At 33.3% G+C, this 17193-nt stretch overlaps 1 protein-coding gene across 1 annotated transcript in view; it reads left to right on the top strand.

Annotated features, from left to right (window-relative positions):
• The first annotated feature begins 15274 nt into the window (after positions 1–15274).
• Positions 15275–17193, top strand: part of gus (gustavus) — a 55668-nt gene continuing 53749 nt past the window's right edge. The window contains exon 1 of the mRNA XM_068370662.1: positions 15275–15507. Coding sequence (XP_068226763.1) covers positions 15290–15507 — 218 coding nt within the window. The 5' untranslated portion in view covers positions 15275–15289. The remainder of the gene's footprint in view (positions 15508–17193) is intronic.

Genomic DNA, 17193 nt, shown 5'->3' on the forward strand with positions numbered 1-17193 from the left:
ACATCGATAACGTTTAGAGGTATTCACTTTAAACATTTAGAGAGTTTTTATGATCTTGTCTAACTTAATCTTAAACTCGTTTACCGTGTTACTGTTTACCACATCCACTGGAAGTCTGTTCCATGTATTTACTATTTTGTATGTAAAGAAATTGCCACATTAAGTAGTGTTGTACCTTTTCAATTCCAGTTTGTATCCATTACCTCTGGCCTGATTTGTATTAAACGTGAATAGATTGTTGTAATCTACTTAGAGAGAGAGAGAGAGAGAGAGAGAGAGAGAGAGTTTCTAGTACTCTAGAAGTATCACATGACGTGTTTGTGTATACATATAAATATTTATATATATATATATATATATGTGTGTGTGTGTGTATATATATATATATATATATATTAAGTAACATTCTCAAGACAAACGTATTTCATAAAACGAAAATAGCCTTCACAAAGTTATTTGTTCATTAGAAAGAAGAACAACACCGCCAATCAAGAGGGTGTGGATCGGCGTGAGCTCGGAAAGAAGTAGCATGTGCACCACGCTTCCTTCCTTTAGTTCATTTAGTTGTTGACGGGAATATCCGCCTGCTACGTGGGAGGGAGAGAGAGAGAGAGAGAGAGAGAGAGAGAGAGGGAGGAAGGGAATGAGAATTATGACTCCTGCCGAGGTTATACTGAACCTCTGTTGTTGAAGTCAGGAAATTCTCTCTCTCTCTCTCTCTCTCTCTCTCTCTCTCTCTCGTCTTTTATTTTCTTTTTGGGTTGAATATGTATAATGCACTTGAAAATGAGTTGATATTTGAGAGAGAAAATGTAGTTCTGGTGAATTCTCTCTCTCTCTCTCTCTCTCTCTCTCTCCTGTCTTTTATTTTCTTTTTGCGTTGAATGTATATAATGCACTTGAAAATGAGTTGGTATTCGAGAGAGAAAATGTAGTTCTCTCTCTCTCTCTCTCTCTCTCTCTCGTGTTTTATTTTCTTTTTTAGTTGAATATATATAATGTACTTGAAAATGAGTTGATATTTGAGAGAAAATGTAGTTTTCTCTCTCTCTCTCTCTCTCTCTCTCTCTCTCTTCCTTTTACTTTCTTTGTGCGTTGGATATTTATAATGAACTTGAAAATGAGTTGGTATTTGAGTGAGAAAATTGAGAGCAAGCATGCTGATGAATCTCTCTCTCTCTCTCTCTCTCTCTCTCTCTCTCTCTCTCGTTATTCCCTTTATATTATTGTGTGTTGTGTAGCTAATGAAATTTGAAAATTAATTGGTGAGAGAGAGAGAGAGAGAGAGAGAGAGAGAGAGAAAACATCACTTTTAAGGTTTTAAGTTTAATCTGAAATTCCATTGAATACTTATTGTGGCAAGATGTGAATCCATTTGTCATTTTTTGTATAATTAATGATACGTCTTTAAATCTTCCTCAAGTGAGAAGTGGAGCTCGAATATAAAAGAAATATTTAAAGACAGAATTGATGAGTTTTCCACTGCTGTCTTTAGTAATTTATGTACTGCATATGAAGACAGCATATATCGGCGTCAATGACCTTAGATGTCAGGATGCCAGAAATCATCAAATCAATTAATTATACAGAATATATGAAACGAGTTTAAGAATAAATTCTAATGCATAGACATACTCTCTTGTTTTTTTTTTCACAAGAAATCCAACTGTATTAAAAAGAATTATAAACATTTTATCAAGATTTTAAATTTTTTTAATGTATTTGCACGTAGACTTGTCATTTTTATTCCTGCTTTTTTATGGATAAAGTTTGAGCTAATACTACGATCGAGTGCTTTGAGTTAGGAATAAATGCTAATGCATAGACATACTTTCTATGTTTGTTCACATAAGATTTAACTTTAAAAGAATTATGAATAGTTTATAATTTTTTTTTAAATTCTATCAGGAATTTTTTTCCCACTCGTTTATTGATAAAATTTATGCAAATACTAGGATCGAGTCCTTTGAGTTAGGAACAAAAGCTAATGCATAGACATACATTCTGTTTGTTCGTATAAAATTCAACTGTATTAAAAAGAATTATAAACATTTTATAAAGATTCTATTTTTAAATATATTTACACGCAAATTTGTCATATTTTTCCACTCGTTTATTGATAATGTTTTATGTTCCATTTGCCCCTGACGCTGGATCGAGTGCTTTTGAGTCACGTCGGTGTTTTGCATATTTCATTTGATACCATTACCCGATACGCATTTATTTCTGCATTCCTTTGAGAATCATTTTTATTTAGGCAGTGAACGCAACAAGTTTTCATTTGTGTTGGTAGTATTGTCTTTGTTTAAAAAAAAAAAAAAAAATTCTTTTGATCAAGTTGATATGCAACTTTCGCAAGTATATTTTGGTTAATAATAGTTCATCGTATTACAAAGAAAATGTTTTGCTTAATGCAATTATAGTTTGTTTGTTTATTCTTTAGTTCCTTTCCTCGCTGGGCTGTTTTTCTCTGTTTGAGCCTTTGAGCTTATAGCATCCTGCTTTTCTGACTAACGTAGTAGCTTGGCTAGTAATAATAATGTTAATAATATTACACATAAAATTACCTTTTGGTTACGTTAATCTCTCTCTCTCTCTCTCTCTCTCTCTCTCTCTCTCTCTCTGATACCGAAAATGGCGGAATCTTTTTTAAACCTGTTTTTGCGTTTTTTATTTGTATAGATATTCTCTCTCTCTCTCTCTCTCTCTCTCTCTCTAGCATTGCTGAAAACGGCGGAATCTTTTTTTAAAACCTGTATTTCGATTTTTTAATTATCTCTCTCTCTCTCTCTCTCTCTCTCTCTCTCTCTCTCGTTGCTGAAAATGGCGGAATCTCTTTTCTAACCCGTATTTCGATTGTTTATTTATATAGATATTATCTCTCTCTCTCTCTCTCTCTCTCTCTCTCTCTCTCTCACTGCTGAAAAACGGCGGGAATCTTTTTTAAACCTGTTTTGCGTTTGTTTTTTATTTGTATAGATATTCTCTCTCTCTCTCTCTCTCTCTCTCTCTCTCTCATTGCTGAAAACGGCGGAATCTTTTTTTAAACCCGTATTTCGATTTTTCATTTATATAGATATTCTCTCTCTCTCTCTCTCTCATCTCTCTCTCTCTCTCTCTCTCTCTCTCTCTCTCTCTTTTTAATTTTTTGTATATATAAACTAAAACTAAATGATATAGGCGTCAAGGACCTTAGATGTCAGGATGCCTGAAAACCTCAAATCAATCTCTCCCTCTCTCTCTCTCTCTCTCTCTCTCTCTCTCTCTCCCTGACTACTGAAAACGGCGGAATCTGTCTTATACCCGTTTTGCTTTTATTTTTATTTGTATAAATATTTATTTTATATTTTCACATAATCACCAATGTATCGTCTCAATGTGGTTTCATCACATTCCGTTGTAGCGCTCGTTGCCATGTGAATTTAATTCATTGTGATAAATGTAGCCTCCCCCCCCCCCTCTCCAGTGATTTGCAAATTAGAACTGATTGCCCTAATTTTTCACTGGCCCATTCCGTGATCTATGTCATCCATTTTCTGCTTCATGGTTAACTGCATGATGATTATGATTTCATATACTGTTGTTATTAATGTCTATTTTTTTATCCTAGTAATTATTCCTGGTAATTTGTTTTTGAATAAAAAACACACGTTCTAACATTTAACAGTGATGCCTCCATGGTTCAAATAACTCGCTAATTTATTCCAAGCACTGGCTATTATTATTATTATTATTATTATTATTATTATTATTGTTATTGTTATTATTATTATTGTTATTATTATTATTTATGAGTGATTCGGTGGAACTTCGAAATTTCAAACTTGCAGCAAATATTTTTATAGTTTATTTATGAAAGGTCTATTCTCCATGTTACTGTTTTTAAAATATTTGATTTTGATTGTTTATTAATTCTCTTCAAGTGTATTTATTTTCCTTTTCTCAATGGGCTATTTTTCCCTGTTGGATCCCTTGGGCTTATAGCATCCTACTTTTCCTAGGGTTGTTGCTTAGCTAGTAATAATGATATTTGTTATTATTATTATTATTATTATTATTATTATTATATTATTATTATTATTATTTCGTTAAATACAATGGCTGCCTCTGCATCAATTTATTATATATCTTCTCAATGGCTCTAATGAGTATCTTCTCCGCAGTACTGCATTATGGCAATATTTGGGAAAATCCATCATTCATTTACTAGTTTATCCACTGAATAACCATTGCCTAGCCCTACCTGGTCCTAGATTGATGGAGAAGGGTCAAGGGCACCGATCATTATGTCAGTCTCTAGGACATTGTCCTGTCCCTTGTCTCTGGCATTCATGAGCGACCTTTATACCTTATAATAGTGATTTAATTATAAAAATAAAGAAACAAACATTTAAAGCCTGTAATTATAAGGTTAAACGTTACTAACTAGTAACCACGGCCAATAATTTTCTGGGATTATGTGAAATCTGCAATTCTCTAATTGATATATTTCATCTAGCAGAGATTGGCGGTGGGGGTAGGGAGAGGTGCAGCTTAGGCAACAAAATAATTGCCAATCTGTCAGTCAAAACCCTCCTTTGTACCGTCGTCTTATCCGTGTTTGAAGGGGGGGGGGGGCCTTTTGGGGAGTGGTAATATGATTGCAGTGTGTCTTGCCACTCCCTCGTGAAATTTTGCTGCTGCTTATCCCTCGTGGATTTTGCCCTTTCGCTTAGGTTTTGAAGCTCTACAATTTGGTTGTTTTGTTTATATTTGGCTCCTTGGGGGTCGTTATTTAAGTATATTTGTGTTTTTTATGCAAGTTTATGTATATTTTTATAAGTGGGCACCTTATTTAAGTCAAGCATTTTTATGTGGGGACCTTATTTAAGTATATTTCTGCTTTTGCATACAAGTATTTTTATGTGGGGACCTTATTTAAGTATATTTCTGCTTTTGTATACAAGCATTTGTATGTGGGGACCTTATTTAAGTATATTTCTGTTTTTGTATACAATTATTTTTATGTGGGAACCTTATTTAAGTATATTTCTACTTTTGTATACAAGTATTTGAATGTGGGGACCTTATTTAAGTATATTTCTGTTTTGTTTGCAAGTATTTATATGTGGGGACCTTATTTAAGGACATTTCTACTGATGTATACATTCTTTTGTAAGGGGTACCTTGTTTAAGTATATTTGTATGTTTGTATACAAACATTTTATATGTGGGGACTTTATTCAAGTATATTTCTACTTTTGTAAATAGGCACCTTATTTAATTGTAATTCTATGTTTTTATACAAATATTTTTATGTGGGCACCTTACTTAAGTCAATTTCTGTTTGTATACAGGCCTCTGTACGTTTGTTAAATGTTTGAAATTGCCAGAAAGTGATTATTTAGTCTTGCAATAAGGTCTAATGAGTGATCTGTCAGTTTTATACATTATACTAATTACTACTATTATTTATAATCGTCCTTGTTATCAATATTATGGTAATTTGTCTCAAGCGAAGACGGAAAATACTATATACCGTAAACTAAATGTTGCAGTCATTCCGTTGCTAATATTTTGCCTCCATAATACCGTTCACTGTGTAATAGAGATGCATTAAATTCAGTGGAAGAATTCGTAACTAATTGGTGTTAATACTTCCTTGAAATGAGGTATTGGTACCTAGTATTCCCCCCCCCCCCCACTTACCAGTAGGTATATCATTAGAGCCACGATCTTCTTACCGTTGTTTGTCAGCTAGATTTTATATTTTTTAACGCATGTATTTGGAAGTTGACTCCGGATGATTGGAAGTTTTAGCTTTCACAACAAAATGGTCATTTACCATTGTCGAAAGTTCTATATATATATATATATATATATATATTTTTTTTTTTTTTTTTTGTCTATTTAAAGCAGGTTCTCTTATATGTTAGTTCCTGTAATGTTATTGTTTGTGTATCTCTTCAACTTTTATAATTAAATCACTTTGTAAGGTTTAAAGGTCGCTCATGAATGGCAGAGGCAAAGGACAGGAGAATGTCCTAGAAACTGAACATAATGATCGGTGCTCTTGACAGCTCTTCATCAATGTAGGACCAGGTAGGGCTAGGCAATGGTTACTGATGACTCAGCAGGTAGACGCATAGGTTCCCTTGCTTGAGGATTTTAAGGCGACCTCTGCTTATTGATGGTTAAAGAACGTGATTGTTCTTCACGATAATCAATGGTAATAATGATTATTATTGTTAATTTAGGTTTGTTCCAACACAGAAATACTTACTTCGAACTACTTTCTTAGGAGTATCTGGGATCTCCTCCCATCCCAGATCCTCCTAAGAAAGTAGTTCGAGGTAAGTATTGTTAGGAAAAATACAAATTACTTAAAATTTGTGATTTTAGTTTGTTAAACGTTATGTGAATCTGGAAAAGGAACACGAATTTAATACGAGTGCAGATTTTAATCTCATAGTATAAAGTTTTTTTTAGGAAAAACAAACTTATTGGTCAAAGGTATCACTATTTATAGCCATTGATTTTCAACTTTTAAAACTCATTATCCAACCTATTGCATAACCCCATTACACTGACATCACGTTGGACATCATATCATGAAGAAACAACATATTTTCATACATATGGTTAAATACTTTTCCTATTTTCAATAGAAATAATATTGCCTTTTTGACCCTTAAATTGCATTTGTGTTGCGTATGCATTACCGCCCAAAAAAATCGAATTACCCGTCAAAATGAAGCTATGGCCAACAAATCCACTGGCCATCGGCTCTACTTAAATTTATAAATAACCATCCCTTGAAGGACTTTCGGTTTGCTATATAAATTAGATTTCTCCTCGTGTAACCTGGGGACATGAGTCATATGCACACGTAGGTAGCATCTCATCATGATGTACTTAACGAATCCTGATTTATCCAGGACTTGAAATTCAGATCGAAATTTGATATTTTCGCGACTCAATTTTAGGAGTATTTTTGTTTTGTTATTGGCATTACTGTAGTAGTAGTAGTAGTAGTAGTAGTAGTAGTCATTGTTTGATTAGTTATGGCAGTGGGGAGGTTTGGTTATCACTGTGTCCAGTTTTTCCTCAAACACAGTAAGGTTTTTTCAGTTAATAAATAAACCTATAATAAAGGATTATTCCTTTCATTGTTTTATAAGTTATACTATATACTGTATATATACGCACACATTTATATATATATATATATATATATATATTGTATATGTAAAGTTGTGTATTATTTTTCGCAAGTTAGCAAAAAGTAGTTCTTTTTGCACTTGTTGGAGAATTGGTAATGATACTCCATAACTCCCATATTATCTAAAGTTAATGAACGTCTTTTAGCTAACATTTAAATAGATATGCTAAAAATAATAATATGTTCCCTAGTTTACAATTTGGCGTTGGCAAAGGCCTTGAAGCTTGTGATGCCCTTCTTATCCCCAAATGCTGTACATGAATTCCTTGATTGTGGTCAGGAAGTTCGTATTGTTGGCCTTGATTTTAGTGCTGCCTTTGACCGTGTTAATCATGGGACGCTTGTTTTCAAACTCAAACAAGTAGGTGGGTTGTTTCTTAGTATTGTTGTTGAATTTTTGATAGATTAGATTGTTGTTGTTGACGGACACCATAATGAGTATAGGACTGAAATATCTTGTGTACCTTTTGTTATATTACTGTTTAATCTATATACAGTTGTTATATTACTGTTTGATCTATATACAGTCGTTATATTGCTGTTTAATCTATATACAGTTGTTATATTACTGTTTAATCTATATACAGTAAACATAAATGGATTGGCGTAGAAATCGAACTTATTCTATACTTACAGTAGATGATGCTAATCTTTGCACCAGTTTGATCTCCTGAATGTAAACCTGAGGTTGCTGAATGCCTTAATAGAGATGTAGCTTAAATTAGTGTATGGTGCAAATTATGAGGCATTTGTTGAACCTTCACAAAACTCCTAGTATGATTGTAAGCAAGTCGAGTGCAGGGTCTCCTCACCGTGCATATCTTTGTATTAATAATGTTTCTTTAACTATTTTCCCTGTTGGTGTCTAGGATATTAGCATTCTGCTTTTTCAACGATATTTGTAACTTAGCTAGTGATAATGACAGTATAATAATGGTAATTATTATTATTATTATTATTATTATTATTATTATTATTATTATTATTACTACTACTATTAACTAAGCTACAACCCTAGTTGGAAAAACAAGATGCTATAAGCCCAAGGGTTCCAATAGGGAAAATTAGCCAGGTGAGGAAAGGAAATAATGTAATAAAAAAAACTATATAAGTAATAGAAAATTAAAATGAAATATTTTAAAAATATTAACAATATTAAATCAGATATTTGATATATAAACTATAAAAGGACTTATATGTCTATAATTTGTATATACTGTTTGAAAGGGCTTTTTTGTAAATGTTAGACACGAAACTGATTTAAAAGCTTTATTCCATAAATATAAAGTGTCGCAAAAATAAATACAAAAAGCATGTTTATATGAACACCATATTTATACAAAAATCATATGCCGTATACAAGTTTTTCTCTTTTATGTCTGGATGGCCACGATAAAGGGAAGTTTTTTTTATAGATTGAAGGGCATAAGAAAATCATTAAGTTTTTAATTAGATAAGAGGGTTATTATTGATAGCATGTCAGGGGAGAGTCGTGTCCCTAAATAATTGCTATTTTGAAAAATTAATGATTTATCTTCACAAGCATCTTAAGATGTAGCCATCACATTAAAATCGAAACACACTCACTCTCTCTCTCTCTCTCTCTCTCTCTCTCTCTCAAAATTTATTCCACGACAAAAAATAAAAATAAACAAGTGCAATGAATTTTTATCATAAGATAACTCTCTCTCTCTCTCTCTCTCTCTCTCTCTCTCTCTCTCTCAAAATTTATCCCACGACAAAAAATAAAAAAACTAAGTGCAATGAATTTTTATCATAAGATAACTGCAAAATGTTTTCATATATCATTCATCTCGTAAAAAGTATCTCACGACAAAAAAAAAAAAAAAAAGCAAAACCAAGTGCAATAAATTTTCATCATAATATAACAAAATGTTTTCCTATATCATTCAGCATTCAAAATCGTAATGGCAATCCAGCACCGTTGAGTTCATTGCAAATCCATTATACCCATTAAATCACATTTAAAAAAAATGGAGAGGTTAAAACCGAGCAAGAAGCCCAGTTCCCCGGAAATTAACTTTCGGGATGACCGACCCTTGGCCACTGACATTCCATTAAAAAAATGAGATAAAATTCACTGCTAGCGAATGAGCACTTCTGTGAGAGAGAGAGAGAGAGAGAGAGAGAGAGAGAGAGAGAGAGTTTATTTTACATTGCTAATTTTCTTTTTAGAAACACATTTGATCTATTTCTTCTTCGATTCCACACAAAATGAAGTTATTGAGAAAGTATTTTAAAATTTTTGGTTTATTTCATTCAACCTTCTGTGTGTGAGAGAGAGAGAGAGAGAGAGAGAGAGAGAGAGAGAGTGAGTTTATTTTACATTGCTAATTTTCTTTTTATAAACATTTGATCTATTCCTTCTTCGATTCCACACAAAATGAAGTTATTGAGAAAGTATTTTAAGATTTTTGGTTTATTTCATTCAACCTTGTTTTGAGTATTGTTTTCCTATCTTGTCTTCAACTGCCGAATCTCATCCTAATTTGTTGGGCAAAATCTTGATTTCTTAAATTTCTGTAATCTCTGGCACCGTTGTTCAGTTAGTTCTTTGTGCATGTTGCATAAGATTTTTCATAATTATGACCAGCATTTGCATTCATATTTCCCTGACCATACCATCCTGTATGTAGCACAAGGTATGCAAGTTAATTTTAACAGTCTTTCCTTCATAAGGCTCAACACTACACTATAGTCTAGAAGGTTTATTCCAGCTGTGACCAGATTGTGGAAAGATATTCCTAATCTGGCAGTTTGAATCGTTGGAACTTCAGAAGTTCAAACTTGCAGCAAATGTTATGTTGAAAAGGTTTACATAGATTTTTTTTCTTAGTTTATATACGAAACATGTATTTAAACGTCGTTACTGATCTTGAAATATTTTATACTTTTTATTTATTACTTCTCTTTATAAAGTTTGTTTATTTCCTTTCCTCCTTGGACTATTTTCCCTGTTCTAGCTGTAGGGCTTGCACATCCTGCTTTTCCAACTAGGGTTGTAGCTTAGCGTATAATATATATATATATATACATATATATATATATTTATATATATATATATATATATACATATATATATATACATATACACACACACACACACACACACACACACACACCCTTTCTGAGTGGGAATACCTTAACGTAATTGAAGGGTTTGCGTATCGCCATTATTAGCAAAGCTGCACTAGCCAGGGCCACCCATACTAGGTTGATTTGCTGTCGGCGGTCAAAGGAAAATCAACCACTATCACTAACCCGCAGAGACCTGCGTGGTGATGAGAACTGGCCAAACTCCAGACATAAATTAACATGTCTGAGGACTTTGTCCTGCGCTGGACTAGAAACAGCTTATTTTTTGCTGTATATAATCCTAATTTTATTTGAACTATAATTTTATTAATTTTCTTTTCTTTACCTCCGTTTTCTTCCTATATTGATGATAATGAGAGTACAGTAAATTATAAATGCTGGTGCTAGTGGGGGCACGCAACCATAAAAGGCATATATTTTTTTTATTACCTCACTTACTCGGTTGTAACTTCTAGTTTCATCTCGTGTAATGGTATATTATCTCTCTCTCTCTCTCTCTCTCTCTCTCTCTCTCTCTCTTTTTAACCTTACCCCGCAGTGATGAAGCCAATCTGTGGTTGATCAATATATTTGTATATCTAATTGAAATTCTCTCTCTCTCTCTCTCTCTCTCTCTCTCTCTCTCGCATGTCCTTGTTTTTAAGATAACTAAATCTGGTCCATATAAAAGCTTCATGCTTAATGGACTTGGGCTGTACAACTAATGTTTATAACACATTTTTTATTGTAACAAAGGCCAATATCTCTCTCTCTTTCCCTCTCTCTCTCTCTCTCTCTCTCTCTCTCTCTCTCTTTTGCATGTCCTAGTTTTTAAGATAACCAAATCCAGTCCTTATAAAAGCTTCATGCTTAATTGACTTCGGCTGTACAACTAATGTTTATAACACATTTTTTATTGTAACAAAGGCCAATATCTCTCTCTCTCTCTCTCTCTCTCTCTCTCTCTCTCTCTTATCGTGAGCTGTTAATATATTTGTCTATCCATTTGGAATCGTTTATGTTAATAGTTCAAGGATATGTGTAAGAGTAGTCTTCCCTCAGTAAATCAAGTCTGCAGATATAAATAAATTTTTCATTATTCTACAAATCGTAAAGGAAATGGTCAGCGAAGTCTTAAAAAGGGGGTAAAACACGTTTGTAATTTTCGTCTTATCTCGACCGGAAATGAAGACTTAAAAGACCTTCAGACAAAGTCCTAATTATCGTGAGGCCACTGACGTTTCAGGTCTGGGAACTGACGCTGCTGTGTTCTGGGACGATCTTCAATTATTGCCCGTTTTTTCCTTTACCTTTTTTTGTTATTTTCAAGTTATATAATATATATATATATATATATATACATACACACACACACACACATATATATATATATATATATATGTATGTATGTATATATTAGTTTATTGCCTTGGTTTTTTTATTGATCTTAATGGTTCATTTAAAAAATTATTGCCTATATTTTCCTTTACCTTTTTTCAAGTTGTATATACATATAAATACATACAAATATATATATGTATATATATATATATATATATATGCAGTAGTTTTTTGCCTTGGTTTTTTTATTGATCTTAATGGTTCATTTAAAAAAAAATCTCTGTTGCAAGATGAACATTTTTAAGGTTATTGTTATATGTCCTTATTAATTTTGGTTTTTTTTGGGGGGTAATTTTCAAGTTATATATACATATACATATATACAAATTATATATATATATATATATATATATAGTAGTTTATTGCTTTGGTTTTTTTTATTGATCTTAATGGTTCAAAAAAAAAATTATTTGTTGCGAGATGAAAATTTTTAAGGTTATTGTTATATATCCTTATTTATTTTTTTCTTTATTTTTTTTATTTATCTTAATGGTTCGTCTCAACACTTTTCTTGTTTTTTGTGTTGTAAGACGAGTCTATTTGTAAGGCCATTGTTATACCTTAAGTAATTTTTTTTTTTTTCATTTAGCGTTCTTATTCATTTCAACATATTTCTTGATTTACCTGTTGTTAGACTAGTCTGCAATTCTCCGTCAACATGGACGGAACATCGTTTGAAAAATAAGTTTCACGTGAATAGACAACGTGTGGATATATCCCTGGCTGTTTATGCTTTTCTTGCTAATTTATTTCCAACTTTCATTTCTCTGCTTCACGGGGCCATGCCTCTGAAAAGATGGATGAGGGGAAAGGGGGGGGGGGGTGGTATTGCATCTTTTGAACATTTCTATTGTTTTAAATTTTTGCAGTTTTTCCTTACCAGTCTTTTCTAAACTTAATTTTCATTGTTCCAGTTGATTTTTCACCTGCTTTGTATGAAATCTTAATTTTTCAGCTTCATCTGTATTGAATTTTTATCCTTGTATTGTTTTAGAGCAAAACGTTCATCTTGAAAAATAAAGTTATAAAAATCTCAGGGGCGTTCACCCCTTAAAGATATTTATTTATTTGTTTGCGTGTGTAGTGTTCTTAGCATCTCATCATTATTGCTATAGTCAATTTCTTTTAGCGATGCATATTTGCACCGACTCGCGGCGGTGTCCTTTAGCTCGGAAAAGTTTCCGGATCGCTGATTGGTTGGACAAGATAATTCTAACCAATCATCGATCATGAAACTTTTCCGAGCTAAAAGGGCCACCGCCGCGAGTCGGTGCAAATATGCATCGCTAAAAGAAATGGACTATAGTAGAATATTTAATTGCCGACGTTCTCGTGTGTGTGTGTGTGTTCACTCCTACGATTGCTTACAGCACTAGCTTCTTTCCAGTAAATGTCAAGAGACCTACAGTATGTACCATAACTATATTTTTCAATAGAAGACTTAAAGTGGAAAGGCTAGCTCTGCTCTCTCTCTCTCTCTCTCTCTCTCTCTCTCTCTCCCTCTCTCTCCCCCTCTCCTCTCCTTGATAGGAAAAAGGGTTCGAGCAAAGAAGAAAAACTGATATTGTATAAAGAAAGAAAAGATAATTTGGTATCACCCCCCCCCTCTCTCTCTCTCTCTCTCTCATCCTCTCTCTCTCTCTCTTTGCTAGGAAAAAAGGTTCGAGCAAAAAAAAGAAAGAACGGGTAATGTGTAAAGAAAGAAAAGATAATTTGCTCTCTCTCTCTCTCTCCTCCTCTCTCTCTCTCTCTCCAGAGATGGGAAGCCAGGGATATTTGGGACGTGACTTCGCCAAGACAGTTGACTATTTTTTTTTTCATTCTTTGTTTGCATCGCTGGAATTGAACTGGTCTTACGAGAGTTAATTTGAAATGAGTTAGCAACACATTTTTTTTTTTATTCATTGTGGGGTGTATGATTATTTGTTTTGTATTTATAGATGATAATGTTATTTAGGTTGAAGTAGGTTTTTTTGTGTATGTATGTATATGTATATATTATATATATATAATTATCAGCCATAACTAGTCCACTGCAGGATAAAGGGCTCAAACATGTCCTTCCAATCGCGCATATATATATATATATATATGTGTGTATGTGTGTCTATATATATATATATATATATATGTGTGTGTGTGTGTGTATATATGTGTGTATGTGTCATTATATATATATATATATATATAAAATTACAATTATTTTGTTAGAATGTGTATTACTTTATTATTTTATCCATTTTCATATCCATAAATTCTAAAAAGCTTTTCCATCGAATAAAGAAATCCTGAAGTTAATGTTCACAAGATCCAATAAGTTCTCAAACGCCAGAACAGATTCTCTTAATCAAAACCAATTTTATAACCAATTCCTTTAAAACGATAACCAAGAACATTCTCAAAACTGCTGAAAGATTTAGGAAATTGAAATGGAAGCCGAGAGTATTTTCCAATGGTTGACCTTTTCCTCACCAACGGTGAATGCAGAGATAGTTGTGAAAGCATTAGCCGTCTGACCTTCTAAGAGTTCAATTTTCAGCCATTGTGTCCTTACAGGTGTAGAATTGCTGGATAGAATTTCATTGGGTCTGTAACGGCGGGATTTTGTATGTTGCTGATGACATTGTTTTCCTTATTAAAGATTTAATTTTACGATTGTATACATGTATATTATATATATATATATATATATATATTTGTGTGTGTGTGTGTATGTATATATATATGTGTGTGTACATATATATATGTATATATATAGATATATGTGTGTATATGTATATGTATATGTATATATATGTGTGTGTGTATATATATTATATATATATATTCAAGTTAGCCATATATAATACTTCTAATATCTGGTTTCCCTCTTTACCTCGGTATCAGAGACCAAAGATTATATATATATATACTGTATATATATATATATATATATATATAATCAAATGAGCTATATATTATACTCCTAATATCTAGATTATCTCTATATCTTGGTATCAGACCCAAGAGGGAATCAACTGGTCAGCCAGGGAATCGAACCTTTGTCGTCGAGAAAGAATCGAAACTTTGTCCGAGAACCTGAGGTGACAGTGACATACCATATATGTATACATACATATACATCAAATTTTGTATGCTTCTTTCAGGTAGAACATATGTGATTAAATCAGAACTTTGCAGGTGGATTCCAAATAGCTAAAGTTTACGAAAGAAAAATATAATTACTTGAAGGAAACTTTAATCTTTGCGGGAAAATAAGTTTATATGAAAATCATTAATAAAGGCCTCACTTGGAGACATTATTTGTGTTAGCATACGGCCAAAGATTAATGACAATCAACAACAACAACAGTTCTTTTCTCACTCATCTGTCGCTGACAATGAGATACAAAACCCCATTTGTGTGACACTTTTAGATTTGCGCTTCGATTCATTGGATGATCAATGCTCACCTGTGTCCCTTTGGTGTCATCAGTATGGAGAACAACGGAGGCCCTTGAATCCCTCCGAGGGGGGAGGGAGAGGGGGGAGGAGAAGGAGCAGCAGAAGCAGTAGTGGGGGCTCTTGAAACTGAGGCGAATCCCTTTTGGTATGAATCCCTTCCTGCAGGAGTGGGTCGTGTTTGCCTCCCCGCTCCTCACTCCCACGGCCCCCCAGATATCTCCCCCTCCACACCCCCTCCGTCTGCCTCGCCCTCTGCCTCCAAGGTCAGGGTCGACGGCTCTCCTCCCGCAAGTGGTGCTGGCGGGGATCGCCCCGGAAGCTGCCAGGTCCTGGTTCCTGGGAGCCCCTCTGACGTGCGAAGGAAGGTTAGAGAGAGAGAGAGAGAGGTCCTCTCGTGTGTCTGATAACTGGAGAGAGAGAGAGAGAGAGAGAGAGAGAGAGAGAGAGGGGGGGGGTCCTCTCGTGTGTCTGATAACGAGAGAGAGAGAGAAGAGAGAGAGAGGCCTTCTCGTGTCTGATAACTGGAGAGAGAGAGAGAGAGAGAGAGAGAGAGAGAGGCTCTCTCGTGTGTCTGATAAAGAGAGAGAGAGAGAGAGAGAGAGAGAGAGAGAGAGAGAGAGCCCTTTCACGTGTCTGATAACTGAAGCCATTCAAAAAAATAGTGCTGAGTTTGCAGTATTTCTTTCACACGAGATTAATCTGATTGTATCGACTCGGGTTTCTTGTTTGTTATTGCACCAGTTGTTTCATTAATTGTGATTTTCGAACAATCGCTTGCTTGTTCGTAAACCTTGTTCTCATGGCTCGTGTTGAATAGAATGATATTAAACACATTTGTTCCTATGGAATGATTAGAATTGGTTTATTTCCTTGACTTCATTTTGACCTAAATAGCAATCGTATTGGTAAATATGGGCCCTGGAGTATACATTATTATTGTTATTATTATTAGCTAAGCTACAACCCTGGTTGGAAAAGCATGATTATTATTAATATTATTGTTATTATTATTAGCTAAGCTACAACCCAGGTTGGAAAAGCATGATATTATAAGCCCAAGGGCTCCAATAGGGTAAAATAGCCAAGAGAAAAAAGGAAACAAGGAAATAAATCAACTGCAAGAGAAATGATAACAAAATAGAATATTTTAAGATTCATTAACAACATTAAATTGGATCTATCATATATAAACTATAAAAACTTCATAAGAACAAGAGGAAAAGAAACATGTTATTTGAGGCTTTATTACTGTTACTATTGGATACATGGGTGTGAATATTTTTATGGCTTTCTAGCATTTGTTCCAATAACATTTTTAAAGAACCCTTTGCATTGTATACGAGGTGTATCAGGCATAATAATTATCATCATCATTATTACTTTAAGATCTCTATTCACAGTGTACGATTGTAGGCCCTGTTTGATGATTCTCGAGTGATGTGAATATAATATTTTATTTGTTTGGCAAATGTAAATTTAAAGACACTTTCTCTATACTTGTTTCATTTTATTTATTTCGTGCCGGAAGTTGATGTTGTTACTTTCTTTTATTCCAGCGACTTGGTATCACGTTCAGTTTATTTTTATTGTGGAATGATTTTCCCAATCGGGTAGTTGAATCGGTAGAATTTCAAAAGTTCAGACTTGCAGCAAATGTTTTTATGTTGAACAGGCTGACATAAATATAGTTTCTTTATGACATATCTGTTTTGATGTTGTTACTGTTTTTAAAACATGTTATTGTTAATTATTTCTCATATCGTTTATTTATTTTCTTATTTCCTTTCCTCACTGGGCTATTTTTCCTTGTTGGAGCTCTTGGGCTTATAGAATCTTGCTTTTCCAACTAGAATTGTAGCCTGGATAATAATAATAATAATAATAATAATAATAATAATAATAATAATATTCTAATTGGTTTATTCTTAAGTGCATTCAAATCTGAGTTATTCATTTTATGTGCATTCAAATTTGATTTATTCTTTCTCTGCATTCCCTTTTAGTTTTCATCAAAGATGTTTTTAGTTATAATTGATTTCATTTCATATGTT

This window comes from Palaemon carinicauda, chromosome 3, assembly GCF_036898095.1.
Source record: "Palaemon carinicauda isolate YSFRI2023 chromosome 3, ASM3689809v2, whole genome shotgun sequence".
In the NCBI taxonomy this organism is placed as follows: domain Eukaryota; kingdom Metazoa; phylum Arthropoda; class Malacostraca; order Decapoda; family Palaemonidae; genus Palaemon; species Palaemon carinicauda.